The sequence below is a fragment of the Thunnus albacares genome, chromosome 4 (genome assembly GCF_914725855.1).
Source record: "Thunnus albacares chromosome 4, fThuAlb1.1, whole genome shotgun sequence".
NCBI classification, from domain to species: domain Eukaryota; kingdom Metazoa; phylum Chordata; class Actinopteri; order Scombriformes; family Scombridae; genus Thunnus; species Thunnus albacares.
Window position 1 is genome coordinate 11,285,761 of NC_058109.1, and position 17,718 is coordinate 11,303,478.

The 17,718-nt window shown below is 39.9% G+C and overlaps 1 protein-coding gene across 50 annotated transcripts in view; it reads left to right on the forward strand.

Moving 5' to 3' along the window:
• Window positions 1-17,718, forward strand: part of igfn1.4 (immunoglobulin like and fibronectin type III domain containing 1, tandem duplicate 4) — a 38,374-nt gene that overhangs the window by 20,226 nt on the left and 430 nt on the right. For 17 of the 50 annotated variants that reach the window (XM_044348782.1, XM_044348790.1, XM_044348792.1 and 14 more), the window contains 20 exons: window positions 31-96; window positions 1,323-1,388; window positions 2,629-2,694; window positions 3,915-3,980; window positions 5,214-5,279; window positions 6,658-6,723; window positions 8,087-8,152; window positions 9,462-9,527; window positions 10,762-10,827; window positions 11,787-11,852; window positions 12,624-12,739; window positions 13,005-13,146; window positions 13,228-13,521; window positions 13,677-13,979; window positions 14,291-14,470; window positions 14,563-14,691; window positions 14,797-14,876; window positions 15,079-15,271; window positions 15,981-16,277; window positions 17,386-17,712. In XM_044348782.1, the coding sequence (XP_044204717.1) occupies window positions 31-96; window positions 1,323-1,388; window positions 2,629-2,694; window positions 3,915-3,980; window positions 5,214-5,279; window positions 6,658-6,723; window positions 8,087-8,152; window positions 9,462-9,527; window positions 10,762-10,827; window positions 11,787-11,852; window positions 12,624-12,739; window positions 13,005-13,146; window positions 13,228-13,521; window positions 13,677-13,979; window positions 14,291-14,470; window positions 14,563-14,691; window positions 14,797-14,876; window positions 15,079-15,271; window positions 15,981-16,277; window positions 17,386-17,712 (2,721 nt within the window). The remainder of the gene's footprint in view (window positions 1-30; window positions 97-1,322; window positions 1,389-2,628; window positions 2,695-3,914; window positions 3,981-5,213; window positions 5,280-6,657; window positions 6,724-8,086; window positions 8,153-9,461; window positions 9,528-10,761; window positions 10,828-11,786; window positions 11,853-12,623; window positions 12,740-13,004; window positions 13,147-13,227; window positions 13,522-13,676; window positions 13,980-14,290; window positions 14,471-14,562; window positions 14,692-14,796; window positions 14,877-15,078; window positions 15,272-15,980; window positions 16,278-17,385; window positions 17,713-17,718) is intronic. The other 33 variants (XM_044348795.1, XM_044348806.1, XM_044348785.1 and 30 more) reach the window with 32 other exon arrangements.

Here is a 17,718-nt window from a genome sequence, read left to right on the forward strand (position 1 = left end):
TAAATGACTTACTGTTGTTTTTACTGTTAGGCCACTCAGCTGGGAAAGCCAGTGGCGGTGCAAAGCAAGATGGATCACATGCAGATGCAGGAGGTGGTGAGAGAAACAACAGTTCAGCATATAGAAAATAGATGCAGTAGTCTGCATTTTCTGCAGACACGCATTTCAGAAAATGCGTGTGAGAGCTGGAAGCTGTTAGCTGCTGCTACTGCTGCTGCACCTACCACTTGAAGATGCAGGAGGTGGTAAGAGAAACAATAGTGGAGCATACACAAAGTAGATGCAGCAGTCTGCATTTTCTGCAGACACGCATTTCAGGAAATGCGAGTGAGAGCTGGAAGCTGTCAGCCGCTGCTTCTGCAGCACCTCCCACTTGAAGATGCAGGAGGTGGTATGAGAAACAACAGTGGAGGATACAGAAAGTAGATGCAGCAGTCTGCATTTTCTGCAGACACGCATTTCAGAAAATGCGAGTGAGAGCTGGAAGCTGTTAGCTGCTGCTCCTGCACCACCCTGCTGTTGGTGCTGCCATCTGTTGCTACTGCTGCTGCCACTGCAACCTGCTGTGAATGATGAAAGCTCAAATACATTGGAAGTTGAAAAATGAAAGAAATTGGCAAAGCAATGCTGAAAACGCCTGAAAAACAGCTGATATTAACTGAAATGTACTGCTTTGAAAACTTGGAAGCTGAAAGGTAAAGCTGGAGCTGAGAGCTGAAGTGCATTAGCTGAAGAAGCTGAGAGCTAAAATATGTTGTTGAAACAGCTGAAATCAAATGATATACTCTCAAAGCTGGAAGCAGAAAGATAATGTCTGAAAAACTGTGAAAGAAGAAATTCTTTGTATTGATATCAGATCCTAGGAATCTTATTTTGACAAACTAGGTCCATCCCTAGTTTCCTGTTAACACATGGTGGCAGTTGGTGTCTTTTATTTTGAAAAACACCTTCATGCTGTGCTTCCTGAACATATATTTATTTTATGAGACTTTTATTTTGGAAAAAGAGCCTCATCTGGAACTTCCTCTAAAGATACAGTTACTCTATTGGCTTTTGTTTTTTTTAAAAGCCTCATACAGAGATTCTTGTTAAGATACAGTGGCTTTTACTCTGAAAATCAGAAATGACACTCTGTATGTGTGTGTGTTTCTGTGTAATTATGTGTTACTTTATGTGTGTGTACAGGCACAACACACATATATATGTATGTATGTATGTATGTGTGTACAGAATGTATGTACATATGTGGTATTGCTCCCACTCAATGAGGGAGGAATTTACTGAATCAAGTTTAAATGACTTACTGTTGTTTTTACTGTTAGGCCACTCAGCTGGGAAAGCCAGTGGCGGTGCAAAGCAAGATGGATCACATGCAGATGCAGGAGGTGGTGAGAGAAACAACAGTTCAGCATATAGAAAATAGATGCAGTAGTCTGCATTTTCTGCAGACATGCATTTCAGAAAATGCGTGTGAGAGCTGGAAGCTGTTAGCTGCTGCTACTGCTGCTGCACCTACCACTTGAAGATGCAGGAGGTGGTAAGAGAAACAACAGTGGAGCATACACAAAGTAGATGCAGCAGTCTGCATTTTCTGCAGACACGCATTTCAGGAAATGCGAGTGAGAGCTGGAAGCTGTTAGCCGCTGCTTCTGCAGCACCTCCCACTTGAAGATGCAGGAGGTGGTAAGAGAAACAACAGTGGAGCATACACAAAGTAGATGCAGCAGTCTGCATTTTCTGCAGACACGCATTTCATAAAATGCGAGTGAGAGCTGGAAGCTGTTAGCTGCTGCTCCTGCACCACCCTGCTGTTGGTGCTGCCATCTGTTGCTACTGCTGCTGCCACTGCAATCTGCTGTGAATGATGAAAGCTCAAATACATTGGAAGTTGAAAGATGAAAGAAATTGCCAAAGCAATGCTGAAAACGCCTGAAAAAACAGCTGATATTAACTGAAATGTACTGCTTTGAAAACTTGGAAGCTGAAAGGTAAAGCTGGAGCTGAGAGTTGAAGTGCACTAGCTGAAGAGGCTGAGAGCTAAAATATGTTGCTGAAACAGCTGAAATCAAATAATATACTCTCAAAGCTGGAAGCGGAAATATAATGTCTGAAAAACTGTGAAAGAAGAAATTCTTTGTAATAATATCAGATCCTAGGAATCTTATTTTGAAAAACTAAGTCCATCCCTAGTTTCCTGTTAACACAAGGTGGCAGTTGGTGTCTTTTATTTTGAAAAACACCTTCATGCTGTGCTTCCTGAACATATATTTATTTTATGAGATTTTTATTTTGGAAAAAGAGCCTCATCTGGAACTTCCTCTAAAGATACAGTTACTCTATTGGCATTTGTTTTTTTTTTAAAAAGCCTCATACAGAGATTCTTGTTAAGATACAGTGGCTTTTACTCTGAAAATCAGAAATGACACTCTGTATGTGTGTGTGTGTGTGTGTTTTTCTGTGTAATTATGTGTTACTTTATGTGTGTGTACAGGCACAACACACATATATATGTATGTATGTATGTATGTGTGTACAGAATGTATGTACATATGTGGTATTGCTCCCACTCAATGAGGGAGGAATTTACTGAATCAAGTTTAAATGACATACTGTTGTTTTTACTGTTAGGCCACTCAGCTGGGAAAGCCAGTGGCGGTGCAAAGCAAGATGGATCACATGCAGATGCAGGAGGTGGTGAGAGAAACAACAGTTCAGCATATAGAAAATAGATGCAGTAGTCTGCATTTTCTGCAGACACGCATTTCAGAAAATGCGTATGAGAGCTGGAAGCTTTTAGCTGCTGCTGCTGCACCTCCCACTTGAAGGTGCAGGAGGTGGTAAGAGAAACAACAGTGGAGCATACACAAAGTAGATGCAGCAGTCTGCATTTTCTGCAGACACTCATTTCAGAAAATGCGAGTGAGAGCTGGAAGCTGTTAGCTGCTGCTTCTGCAGCACCTCCCACTTGAAGATGCAGGAGGTGGTAAGAGAAACAACAGTGGAGCATACAGAAAGTAGATGCAGCAGTCTGCATTTTCTGCAGACACGCATTTCAGAAAATGCGAGTGAGAGCTGGAAGCTGTTAGCTGCTGCTCCTGCACCACCCTGCTGTTGGTGCTGCCATCTGTTGCTACTGCTGCTGCCACTGCAACCTGCTGTGAATGATGAAAGCTCAAATACATTGGAAGTTGAAAGATGAAAGAAATTGGCAAAGCAATGCTGAAAACGCCTGAAAAACAGCTGATATTAACTGAAATGTACTGCTTTGAAAACTTGGAAGCTGAAAGGTAAAGCTGGAGCTGAGAGCTGAAGTGCATTAGCTGAAGAAGCTGAGAGCTAAAATATGTTGTTGAAACAGCTGAAATCAAATGATATACTCTCAAAGCTGGAAGCAGAAAGATAATATCTGAAAAACTGTGAAAGAAGAAATTCTTTGTAATAATATCAGATCCTAGGAATCTTATTTTGAAAAACTAAGTCCATCCCTAGTTTCCTGTTAACACAAGGTGGCAGTTGGTGTCTTTTATTTTGAAAAACAGCTTCATGCTGTGCTTCCTGAACATATATTTATTTTATGAGACTTTTATTTTGGAAAAAGAGCCTCATCTGGAACTTCCTCTAAAGATACAGTTACTCTATTGGCTTTTGTTTTTTTTAAAAGCCTCATACAGAGATTCTTGTTAAGATACAGTGGCTTTTACTCTGAAAATCAGAAATGACACTCTGTATGTGTGTGTTTTTCTGTGTAATTATGTGTTACTTTATGTCTGTGTACAGGCACAACACACATATATATGTATGTATGTATGTATGTGTGTACAGAATGTATGTACATATGTGGTATTGCTCCCACACAATGAGGGAGGAATTTACTGAATCAAGTTTAAATGACTTACTGTTGTTTTTACTGTTAGGCCACTCAGCTGGGAAAGCCAGTGGCGGTGCAAAGCAAGATGGATCACATGCAGATGCAGGAGGTGGTGAGAGAAACAACAGTTCAGCATATAGAAAATAGATGCAGTAGTCTGCATTTTCTGCAGACACGCATTTCAGAAAATGCGTATGAGAGCTGGAAGCTTTTAGCTGCTGCTGCTGCACCTCCCACTTGAAGGTGCAGGAGGTGGTAAGAGAAACAACAGTGGAGCATACACAAAGTAGATGCAGCAGTCTGCATTTTCTGCAGACACTCATTTCAGAAAATGCGAGTGAGAGCTGGAAGCTGTTAGCTGCTGCTTCTGCAGCACCTCCCACTTGAAGATGCAGGAGGTGGTAAGAGAAACAACAGTGGAGCATACACAAAGTAGATGCAGCAGTCTGCATTTTCTGCAGACACGCATTTCAGAAAATGCGAGTGAGAGCTGGAAGCTGTTAGCTGCTGCTCCTGCACCTCCCTGCTGTTGGTGCTGCCATCTGTTGCTACTGCTGCTGCCACTGCAACCTGCTGTGAATGATGAAAGCTCAAATACATTGGAAGTTGAAAGCTGAAAGAAATTGGCAAAGCAATGCTGAAAACGCCTGAAAAACAGCTGATATTAACTGAAATGTACTGCTTTGAAAACTTGGAAGCTGAAAGGTAAAGCTGGAGCTGAGAGCTGAAGTGCATTAGCTGAAGAAGCTGAGAGCTAAAACATGTTAATGAAACAGCTGAAATCAAATGATATACTCTCAAAGCAGGAAGCAGAAAGATAATGTCTGAAAAACTGTGAAAGAAGAAATTCTTTGTATTAATATCAGATCCTAGGAATCTTATTTTGAAAAACTAAGTCCATCCCTAGTTTCCTGTTAACACATGGTGGCAGTTGGTGTCTTTTATTTTGAAAAACAGCTTCATGCTGTGCTTCCTGAACATATATTTATTTTATGAGACTTTTATTTTGGAAAAAGAGCCTCATCTGGAACTTCCTCTAAAGATACAGTTACTCTATTGGCTTTTGTTTTTTTAAAAGCCTCATACAGAGATTCTTGTTAAGATACAGTGGCTTTTACTCTGAAAATCAGAAATGACACTCTGTATGTGTGTGTGTGTGTGTGTGTGTTTTTCTGTGTAATTATGTGTTACTTTATGTGTGTGTACAGGCACAACACACATATAGATGTATGTATGTATGTATGTGTGTACAGAATGTATGTACATATGTGGTATTGCTCCCACTCAATGAGGGAGGAATTTACTGAATCAAGTTTAAATGACTTACTGTTGTTTTTACTGTTAGGCCACTCAGCTGGGAAAGCCAGTGGCGGTGCAAAGCAAGATGGATCACATGCAGATGCAGGAGGTGGTGAGAGAAACAACAGTTCAGCATATAGAAAATAGATGCAGTAGTCTGCATTTTCTGCAGACACGCATTTCAGAAAATGCGTATGAGAGCTGGAAGCTTTTAGCTGCTGCTGCTGCACCTCCCACTTGAAGATGCAGGAGGTGGTAAGAGAAACAACAGTGGAGCATACACAAAGTAGATGCAGCAGTCTGCATTTTCTGCAGACACTCATTTCAGAAAATGCGAGTGAGAGCTGGAAGCTGTTAGCTGCTGCTTCTGCAGCACCTCCCACTTGAAGATGCAGGAGGTGGTAAGAGAAACAACAGTGGAGCATACACAAAGTAGATGCAGCAGTCTGCATTTTCTGCAGACACGCATTTCAGAAAATGCGAGTGAGAGCTGGAAGCTGTTAGCTGCTGCTTCTGCAGCACCTCCCACTTGAAGATGCAGGAGGTGGTAAGAGAAACAACAGTGGAGCATACACAAAGTAGATGCAGCAGTCTGCATTTTCTGCAGACACGCATTTCAGAAAATGCGAGTGAGAGCTGGAAGCTGTTAGCTGCTGCTCCTGCACCACCCTGCTGTTGGTGCTGCCATCTGTTGCTACTGCTGCTGCCACTGCAACCTGCTGTGAATGATGAAAGCTCAAATACATTGGAAGTTGAAAGATGAAAGAAATTGCCAAAGTAATGCTGAAAACACCTGAAAAAACAGCTGATATTAACTGAAATGTACTGCTTTGAAAACTTGGAAGCTGAAAGGTAAAGCTGGAGCTGAGAGTTGAAGTGCATTAGCTGAAGAGGCTGAGAGCTAAAATATGTTGCTGAAACAGCTGAAATCAAATGATATACTCTCAAAGCTGGAAGCGGAAATATAATGTCTGAAAAACTGTGAAAGAAGAAATTCTTTGTAATAATATCAGATCCTAGGAATCTTATTTTGAAAAAACTAAGTCCATCCCTAGTTTCCTGTTAACACAAGGTGGCAGTTGGTGTCTTTTATTTTGAAAAACAGCTTCATGCTGTGCTTCCTGAACATATATTTATTTTATGAGATTTTTATTTTGGAAAAAGAGCCTCATCTGGAACTTCCTCTAAAGATACAGTCACTCTATTGGCATTTGTTTTTTTTTTTAAAAAGCCTCATACAGAGATTCTTGTTAAGATACAGTGGCTTTTACTCTGAAAATGAGAAATGACACTCTGTATGTGTGTGTGTTTCTGTGTAATTATGTGTTACTTTATGTGTGTGTACAGGCACAACACACATATATATATTTATGTATGTATGTGTGTACAGAATGTATGTATGTATGTACATATGTGGTATTGCTCCCACACAATGAGGGAGGAATTTACTGAATCAAGTTTAAATGACTTACTGTTGTTTTTACTGTTAGGCCACTCAGCTGGGAAAGCCAGTGGCGGTGCAAAGCAAGATGGATCACATGCAGATGCAGGAGGTGGTGAGAGAAACAACAGTTTAGCATATAGAAAATAGATGCAGTAGTCTGCATTTTCTGCAGACACGCATTTCAGAAAATGCGTATGAGAGCTGGAAGCTGTTAGTTGCTGCTGCTGCTGCACCTCCCACTTGAAGGTGCAGGAGGTGATAAGAGAAACAACAGTGGAGCATACAGAAAGTAGATGCAGCAGTCTGCATTTTCTGCAGACACGCATTTCAGAAAATGCAAGTGAGAGCTGGAAGCTTTTAGCTGCTGCTGCTGCACCTCCCACTTGAAGGTGCAGGAGGTGGTAAGAGAAACAACAGTGGAGCATACACAAAGTAGATGCAGCAGTCTGCATTTTCTGCAGACACTCATTTCAGAAAATGCGAGTGAGAGCTGGAAGCTGTTAGCTGCTGCTTCTGCAGCACCTCCCACTTGAAGATGCAGGAGGTGGTAAGAGAAAAAACAGTGAAGCATACACAAAGTAGATGCAGCAGTCTGCATTTTCTGCAGACACGCATTTCAGAAAATGCGAGTGAGAGCTGGAAGCTGTTAGCTGCTGCTCCTGTACCACCCTGCTGTTGGTGCTGCCATCTGTTGCTACTGCTGCTGCCACTGCAACCTGCTGTGAATGATGAAAGCTCAAATACATTGGAAGTTGAAAGATGAAAGAAATTGGCAAAGCAATGAAAAAACAGCTGATATTAACTGAAATGTATTGCTTTGAAAACTTGGAAGCTGAAAGGTAAAGCTGGAGCTGAGAGTTGAAGTGCATTAGCTGAGAGCTAAAATATGTTGCTGAAACAGCTGAAATCAAATGATATACTCTCAAAGCTGGAAGCGGAAATATAATGTCTGAAAAACTGTGAAAGAAGAAATTCTTTGTAATAATATCAGATCCTAGGAATCTTATTTTGAAAAACTAAGTCCATCCCTAGTTTCCTGTTAACACAAGGTGGCAGTTGGTGTCTTTTATTTTGAAAAACAGCTTCATGCTGTGCTTCCTGAACATATATTTATTTTATGAGATTTTCATTTTGGAAAAAGAGCCTCATCTGGAACTTCCTCTAAAGATACAGTTACTCTATTGGCATCTGTTTTTTTTTTAAAAAAGCCTCATACAGAGATTCTTGTTAAGATACAGTGGCTTTTACTCTGAAAATGAGAAATGACACTCTGTATGTGTGTGTGTTTCTGTGTAATTATGTGTTACTTTATGTGTGTGTACAGGCACAACACACATATATATATTTATGTATGTATGTGTGTACAGAATGTATGTATGTATGTATGTATGTACATATGTGGTATTGCTCCCACACAATGAGGGAGGAATTTACTGAATGAAGTTTAAATGACATACTGTTGTTTTTACTGTTAGGCCACTCAGCTGGGAAAGCCAGTGGCGGTGCAAAGCAAGATGGATCACATGCAGATGCAGGAGGTGGTGAGAGAAACAACAGTTCAGCATATAGAAAATAGATGCAGTAGTCTGCATTTTCTGCAGACACGCATTTCAGAAAATGCGTATGAGAGCTGGAAGCTGTTAGTTGCTGCTGCTGCTGCACCTCCCACTTGAAGATGCAGGAGGTGGTAAGAGAAACAACAGTGGAGCATACACAAAGTAGATGCAGCAGTCTGCATTTTCTGCAGACACGCATTTCAGAAAATGCGAGTGAGAGCTGGAAGCTTTTAGCTGCTGCTGCTGCACCTCCCACTTGAAGGTGCAGGAGGTGGTAAGAGAAACAACAGTGGAGCATACACAAAGTAGATGCAGCAGTCTGCATTTTCTGCAGACACTCATTTCAGAAAATGCGTGTGAGTGCCGGATGCTGTCAGCTGCTGCTCCTGCACCACCCTGCTGTTGGTGCTGCCAACTGTTGCTACTGCTGCTGTCACTGCAACCTGCCGTGAATGATGAAAGCTTAAATACATTGGAAGTTGAAAGATGAAAGAAATTGCCAAGGCAATGCTGAAAACAGCTGAAAAAACAGCTGATATTAACTGAAATGTACTGCTTTGAAAACTTGGAAACTGAAAGGTAAAGCTGGAGCTGAGAGCTGAAGTGTATTAGCTGAAGAAGCTGAGAGCTAAAACATGTTGCTGGAACAGCTGAAATCAAATGATATACTCTCAAAGCTGGAAGCAGAAATGTAATGTCTTAAAACTGTGAAGGAAGAAATTCTTTTCATTAATATCAGATCCTAGGGATCTTATTTTGACAAACTAGGTCCATCCCTAGTTTCCTGTTAACACACGGTGGCATTTGGAGTCTTTTATTTTGAAAAACCAAACCTTATCCTGAGCGTCTTTTTAAAATAGTTATTCTATGGGGCTTTATTTTGAAAAACAGCTTCATGCTGTGTTTCCTGAACATATATTTATTCTATGAGGCTTTTATTTTGAAAAAAGAGCCTCATCAGGAACTTCCTCTTAAGATACAGTTACTCTATGGGCTTTTATTTTTCTTTTAAAAAAAGCCTCATACAGAGCTTCTTGTTAAGATACAGTGGCTTTTATTCTGAAAATGAGAAATGACACTGTGTGTGTGTGCGTGTGTGTGTGTGTGTGTATTTGTGTATTTGTGTGTATGTGTCTGTTTCTGTGTAATTATGTGTTACTTTATGTGTATGTACAGGCACAACATGTATATATGTATGTATGTATGTATGTCTATATATGGTATTGCTCTCATACAATGAGGGAGTAATTTACTGAATCAAGTGTAAATGATTTACTATTGTTATTACTGTTAGGCCACTCAGCTGAGGAAGCCAGTGGCGGCTCAAGGCAAGATGGATCACTTGCAGATGCAGGAGGTGGTGAGAGAAACAACAGTTCAGCATATAGAAAACAGATGCAGTAGTCTGCATTTTCTGCAGACACGCATTTCAGAAAATGCGTGTGCACATTTCAGAAAATGCGTGTGAGAGCTGGAAGCTGGAAGCTGTTAGCTGCTGCTGCTGCTGCACCTCCCACTTGAAGATGCAGGAGGTGGTAAGAGAAACAACAGTGGAGCACATAGAAAGTAGATGCAGCAGTCTGCATTTTCTGCAGACACGCATTTCAGAAAATGCGAGTGAGAGCTGGAGGCTTTTAGCTGCTGCTGCTGCACCTCCCACTTGAAGATGCAGGAGGTGGTAAGAGAAACGACAGTGGAGCATACAGAAAGTACATGCAGTAGTCTGCATTTTCTGCACACATGCATTTCAGAAAATGCGTGTGAGAGCTGAAAGCTCTTAGCTGCTGTTGGTGCTGCCACTGCAACCTGCTGTGAATGACAAAAGCTCAAATACATTGGAAGATGAAAGATGAACAAAATTGCTAAAGGAATTCTGAAAACGCCTGAAAAAACAGCTGATATTAACCAAAATGTATTGCTTTGAAAACTTGGAAGCTGAAAGGTAAAGCTGGAGTTGAGAGTTGAAGTGTATTAGCTGAAGAAGCTGAGAGCTAAAACATGTTGCTGAAACAGCTGAAATCAAATGATATACTCTCAAAGCTGGAAGCAGAAATATAATGTCTGAAAAACTGTGAAAGAAGAAATTCTTTGTATTAATATCTGATACAAGGGATCTTATTTTGAATAACTAGGTCCATTCCTAGTTTCCTGTTAACACACAGTGGCAGTTGGTGTCTTTTATTTTGAAAAACAAGCTTCATCCCAAGCGTCTTAAAATACAGTTACTCTATGGGGCTTTTATTTTGAAAAATAGCCTTTTGCTGAGCTTCCTGTTAATATACAGTTACTCTATGGGCTTTTAGTTTGAAAAAAATGCCTCATCCCAAGCTTCTTGTTAAGATACAGTGGCTTTTAATTTGAAATATCAGAAATATCACCCTGTGTGTGTGTGTGTGTGTGTGCGCGCGTGTGTGTGTTCCTGTGTAATTATGTGTTACTTTATGTGTACGTACAGGCACAACATGTATATATATGTATGTATGTATCTATATACAGACTGTATAGGCCTATGTGTATGTGGTACTGCTCTCACACAATGAGGGAGTAATTTACTGAATCAAGTTTAAATGACCTACTGTTGTTATTACTGTTAGGCCACTCAGCTGGGAAAGCCAGTGGCGGTGCAAAGCAAGATGGATCACTTGCAGACGCAGGAGGTGGTAAGAGAAACAACAGCTGAGCATATAGAAAATAGATGCAGTAGTCTGCGTTTTCTGCAGACACGCATTTCAGAAAATGCGTGTGAGAGCTGGAAGCTGTTAGCTGCTGCTGCTGCTGCACCTCCCACTTGAAGATGCAGGAGGTGGTAAGAGAAACAACAGCGGAGCATACAGAGAGTAGTTGCAGCAGTCTGCATTTTCTGCAGACACGCATTTCAGAAAATGCGTGAGAGCTAGAAGCTGTTGGTGCTGCCAACTGTTGCTACTGCTGCTGCCACTGCAACCTGCTGTGAATGATGAAAGCTCAAATACATCTGAAGTCAAAAGGTGAAAGAAATTGCCAAAGCAATGCTGAAAATGGCTGAAAAAACAGCTGATATCAACTGAAATGTATTGGTTCGAAAACTTGGAAGCTGAAAGGTAATGCTGGGGCTGAGAGCTGATGTGCATTAGCTGAAGAAGCTAAGAGCTAAAACATGCTGCTGAAACAGCTGAAGTCAAATGATAAACTCTCAAAGCTGGAAGCAGAAAAATAATGTTTTAAAACTGTGAAAGAAGAAATTCTTTGTATTAATATCAGATCCTAGGGATCTTATTTTGAAAAACTAGGTCCATCCTTAGTTTCATGTTAACACACAGTGGCAGTTGGGGTCTTTTATTTTTAAAAACAGCCTCATCCTGAGCTTCTTGTTAAGATACAGTGGCTTTTATTTTGAAAAGGGAACGTCCCCATAAAGATAGAGAAACCAGTTTGTGTGTTTACATGTATGTGTGCATGCGTGTGTGTTAGTATGTGTGTGTGTTTATGTGTAATTATAGGTTACTCTATGTATATGTAAAGGCACATCACATATGTATGTAGGTATGTATGTATGTATGTATGTGGTACTGCTCTCACACAATGAGGGAGTAACTTACTGAATCAAGTTTAAATGACTTACTATTGTTATTACTGTTAGGCCACTCAGCTGAGGAAGCCAGTGGTGGTGCAAGGCAAGATGAACCACTTGCAGATGCAGGAGGTGGTATACCAGATATTTAATACTGAAAAAGTACTAAGCAAATAAGCACTAAGCAAATAACTGTTATCTGCATTAGTAACACAAAAGTTAAAAAAACTAATTTATTTTTATTATTACTTTTCAATATCTAATCAAATTATTTAATTCTCTGTAAAATCTTAATCCTGTAAATTTACTATAGCTTCTCTTAGAAGGCCAATTCATAAATGTGAAGATGTGAAATAACAGGAGATCCTTTATAACCCGAATGTGGTAACACTTTCTTAATATACTTGGTTTGCAAAGCCTTATGGTACTTTGTTTGTTGCTTGTCATTGTGCTCACCTTTGATGTCATTTCTCTTGCTGTAACTTGTGTATCATAAACTTTCTAACTAGATCACAGTAATCTAATATTTAAGCCATGCACTGTATTAGTTATTGGAATGCACTGTTTTTTATTTTAAAAAAACAAACTCAGGTTGTACTAGTGGTGCAAGGTAAGATTATACTCTCAATTCCTCACTATTTTTTCTTTTTACATAATGGTAGAATTCACAGGCATTACAATATTTTCCTTCACGTAATGTACAATTGTGATATAATTGGCAAGGAAATCTTTGATACTGATGAACTATTGCATCACCAATCTAATCTTAATGATTAGAAGAGAGAAGCGTAAATTGGTAACTGTTTTTTTCTTGGGGACTTTATACAGTATATATATAGTTTTAAACTGAAAGCTGCTCCACATGAAAATGTTAAGTGGAAAGTAACTTTGTTTTATGTTACCCAGAGCCTGGAATTACCTCTGGACTCTCTGATATCCATGCTATTCGTGGACAGCCAGCAGAATTAACTGTGAAGATGAACACTGACTGCGACGGCGCCTGGTTCAAAGATGGAGAGCCAGTAAAGTTCATAAATAACTACATTTAAATGCACATTTAGCATTTTGCAAATTTGTCTGACACTTTCATTTTGATTATCTGAGTGCAAGAGTAAGAGAAGCTTTCAATTACTACATTGCCAACATTATAAACAACAAACTGAATGACACAACATAAGTCTTACGCTTATGGAACTGCCATATTGGATATTTTTCTTTTCCTTTTTTAATGTTTGTTGTGTAACCTGAAAAAGAATGAAGTTCTCCTTTTCACTCTTGATTTGCTAGTTAAAATCCGGTGGTGGGATCAGCATAACCAAAGATGCAAACATTCACAAGCTGACAATTCACAGCTGCAGAGATACAGACTCTGGACTCCTTCGTTTTGTATCAGGGGATCTCAGTACGGAAGGAAGGATCACAGTCGGAGGTATATTTTACTTCCGTATATTGTAGAATATAAGTGACACAACAGCTCTTGTGTATTAAACTGACACCTTGTGTCTCATAGATGTGCCTGAATTTGACGAAGACGACCTTCACAAGTTCTCCAAACCTGTGATAGTAAGAGTGGGCCAGAACGCTGCTTTCAAGATGCCTTTTCAACCTCAGGAGTCTTTGACGGTCAGCTGGTTTAAGGATGGCACTGAGCTGAAAGACGGAGGAGGAGTTAAGATTGTGAGGGAGCCCAATCACAGTCGGCTGCTTCTCAGAGACTGCCTGCGGTCAGACTCGGGGGAAATAAAAATCCAACTTAAAAACCCATTTGGAGCTGTGGAGGCCACATCTCAGCTTATTGTGCTTGGTACGAAAACACAGGGAAATCTAATGAGAAAAGTGAGAAATACTGAGAGATACAAATACCATCAACAGCCATGTTCAAACATAAACAAAACTTACACCTTAGTCACATTTCTGTCACTTCATTTAAAAGGTAACAAAACCACATTTTTCTTACAGATCGTCCAGGTCCACCGGAGGGTCCAGTGGAGACTGTCGAGACCACTTCATCTGTAATTGAAATTAAATGGAACCCTCCAAAAGACGATGGTGGCTCTGCTGTCACCAACTACATTATAGAACGGCAGGAAAGAGGGCATAGTCTGTGGACAAAACTCGGGGATGTCTCAGCAGAGAAGACCTCCTTTAGAGACAGGAATGTGACTCATGGAAAGAAATACAGCTACCGCATCTATGCAGAAAACCCTCAGGGCCTCAGTGACTCCCTGGAGACAGCTGATAGCATTATGGCTGGCATAATGAGTGAGTGTAGAAAAAAGAAGTCTCATTTAGCAGTCCTCAGCAAATCCCATGTTAATCTCCCTCAGGTTGTAATAAATGAAAATGCTTCTGGATAGGTTTTGTGCTGGCTTCAAATCGTTTATCACTGGCACTATTTAGTCACTGTTGAAAGTCCACCTTTTATCATTGCTGTAATAGTTGCTATATCTCTGAGAGGAATTTTTGGGATATCCTCCAGTAATAATGTCGTTGATTTATTCCATGTCTTTAATTACTTCTTAATTATTGAAAATGAGCATACTAGATAACTCAGACTACTTGTCATTCTTTAGTACTTTCTGGTCCACCTGGAAAACCCAAAGTGGTAAGTACCTCTAAGACCTGTATCAACTTGACGTGGACCCCTCCGGAGGATGACAAAGGAGTACCAATCATTGGTTACCAAGTGGAGAAACGAAAGAAGGACACAAATCAGTGGCTTGCCCTGAATGCAATTAATGAACCTATTGAAGGTTTGTCAGAACAAAAGCATACTATTATGTAGGACAATTATCTTCTTTTTATTGTATTTTTATCCTTACCTTGTTATTCACCTTATTTTCAGATGTGAACTATGCAGTTAAAGATGTCACTGAGGGAGCAGAGTATGAATTCAGAGTTTCAGCAATCAATGAATCAGGAGCAGGAGATGCGAGCCCTCCCTCCGCAATGGCGTGTGCAAAGAATCCCAACAGTAAGTTAACTTCCTTTGCTGTGCATATTAATGATTTAACTTTGTTATGCAGATAATTTCTTATTTCCGCTTTGCATTTTCTGTTTTGTGTGTGTTTCCATCCAGTGAGACCTTGTTTTAAGGACCCAGAGGACTTCCTTGTTGTCAGGGCAGGAAATTCTGTGCGTGTCAAGATTTCTTATGAGGTATGAATAAACCTAAATGCTGGCATGGAAACCGAACCCTTCCTCCTTGGTATAAATCATAAAACCATCTTAACAAGCCAGTTCTGGATTCCATATTTACTCTCCCATTCCAGCCACGTCATAATCTTGAGTCATGAGTTTGCTACAGTGTGACATGACTGCATATGCCTCACACTCATTTATCTGACACTGATATCCCCAGGCTGAACCTCCACCTCACATCACCTGGCTGAAGGATGATGAGCCAATAGCCCCGTGGATTAATGTCATCAATACAGAGGGAATGTCTCAGCTTGTTATTCCTTCATCAAAGCGCTCAGATTCAGCCATCTACACTATTAAAGCCAAAAACTCTGTGGGTGAGGCTTTCTTTGACGTTGAGGTTAGAGTCACAGGTAAGTAAAAAGCAAGCTTTTACACTATAATTAGTCCTAAAATGATGTGGAATAACAGTAGTGTATTTTTGCATTAAAACTTCTGATAGCAAGAATTTTGCACTGATGTTAACTGTAAATACATTTTATTTATTTTCTGGAAATTAGGAATCAATTTTACAATAAGCATTAAATGACCTTTGCATTGTTTAGTGTTCTTGTGATGAAGAAAATGTGTTTTATCAACAGTGGACAATACTGACTAGGTAATATTTAGCCAATTAAATGCATTTATCACACCAGTGTATTGGCAAACTAATGTCAAACCCTAATTAACACTGAACACTTGCAGGTGCATTGAGAAATGTAATTCTTACTGAGTGACATGCAGTAAGAGGATATGATTTGTGGATTATTATCTTATGCCAGCTGTCAATTGCAAATATAGTCCTGACAAAAACCCCCACAGCAGAGGAATTCCTAAGTAAATTTAAGGTACGATTACATAAACATCACCAACATGTGGTGGAAAGAGAAGTCAGATTCATTTGTATGGTTTCACAGGCTGAAAAGATTTACAGATATACAGCAGCCATATTATAATAAAATCAGTGAAAATGTAAGTACTGTTTTAAATTTTACAACAAAGACAGGATAAAGGTTAAGCAACAGTTGTTGTTTGTTCACTCAAAACAAATTAACCTCTACATCTTATGTTCTTTGTTCCTAGATGAACCCAAGTGCCCAGGGCCAGTGGAGCTGGAGCAAACAGTCTATGGCAAAGTGGCAGTATCATGGGTTCCCTCTCCAGACCAAGAGCTTGACGATCGACTGTACTACGTGGTGTCTCAACATGACTCTAACACCAGAATGTGGAAGACTGTAGCAGACCGCCTCTTTGCTAACACCTACACAGCCCACAACATTCTCCCTGGGATAGAATACCATTTCCGGGTCTATGCCAAGAATGATATGGGCCTCTCAGATCCATCTCAGTCACCTACATGGGGTGCCAACAGCAACAGAGGTGGGTTAATATATTCAGTTATGTTTACAAGGGGCATACAATAGATATAATGGTGTAATGATTTCACCATTATGTCATCATCAGAACGTCTCTTGTGTTGTATGTTCCCCTATCACTTAGTAGTCCACTAATAACTTGTTCAACTTGATGAAATTCTATATATTCTCCTTTATATTCTGTATATTCTATATATTATTATTCCTTTCGGTAAATAATCTGTGAAATCTGTAAATAAGTACACAGCGACAGACACCACCATGGTGGTAACAATACAAATTTTGAGCAAATTTGAGTTTGGCTGTGTAAAAAAGGGCTAAAGAGATAAGAAAGGCAATGTTGGTCAATCAATCGGTGGGTACACCACTTTTGTCCAGAGTGTAATATCATGAAAAATACTGGATGGATTGCAATGATTTTTTTTACAGAAATTCATGGTCCCCAGAAGATGACCCTTAATGACTTTGATAATCCCTTGACTTTTCATCTGGTGCCACCTGCACATCAAGCTTTTTAATCATCCAGTGAAATATCTCCAAATACATGGACTGGGACAAAATTTGACACAGAAATCTATGGTTTCTAGATAATGTATCCTGTTCCATCATCAGGTCATAATTTAAATTCCGAGTCCAATAGTTTAGGTTATGACCAAATAACTGAAAAACGACTGATGATTCTGTGCTTTGTGTTCAGAGCTAATTTGCAAATGCTAGCATGCCAGCACACTGACACTAAGATTATGACCATGGCAAACATTACCTGCTTAAAACAGGCATTTTAGCATTGTCATTGTGAATATATTGTCATGTGGACATCAGCGTTTAGCTCCAATCACTGCCATTCCTAAGTGCAGCCTCACATGGTTACTGGCATGGCTCTAAACTGTTAGTCTTGTTTTTGTTTTTCCCCAACTCCAAAGTTCAATCAATGTCATTAATCTTTGAAATCTCTGATTACTTCATTGCATGGAAGCCACAAAAATGTATATTTCAGACTTGGGTAATACAAATGAATGTCTGAAATTTCTGGATTCTGGATGACACAATTGCCATGTGACCTAAATGATCTTTTCAAACATTTCTCTCTTTAATTTTTTTTTTCTCTTAAGTTCCAATATCATCAAATGGAGTTAGTTCAATGGAGATAAGCTTTGAGAGGCCCCCATCCATCTTGGTCCCTCTGAAGGTCCACACACCACCTAAAGGTTACCAACTCTACATGACATGTGCTGTCAGAGGATGTCCTACACCCAATGTGTCCTGGTACCTCAACAACACCTGCATCAACTCAGACAAAAACTATTACATCACCAACTCATGTGGTGTGTGCTCCATGTATATTCTCAGAGTCCGAGAAAATGACGGCGGTGAATATAGGGTTGTTGCAGTCAACTCTTTGGGCAAGGCAGAGTGTTCTACTAAACTTACTGTGAGAGGTAAGG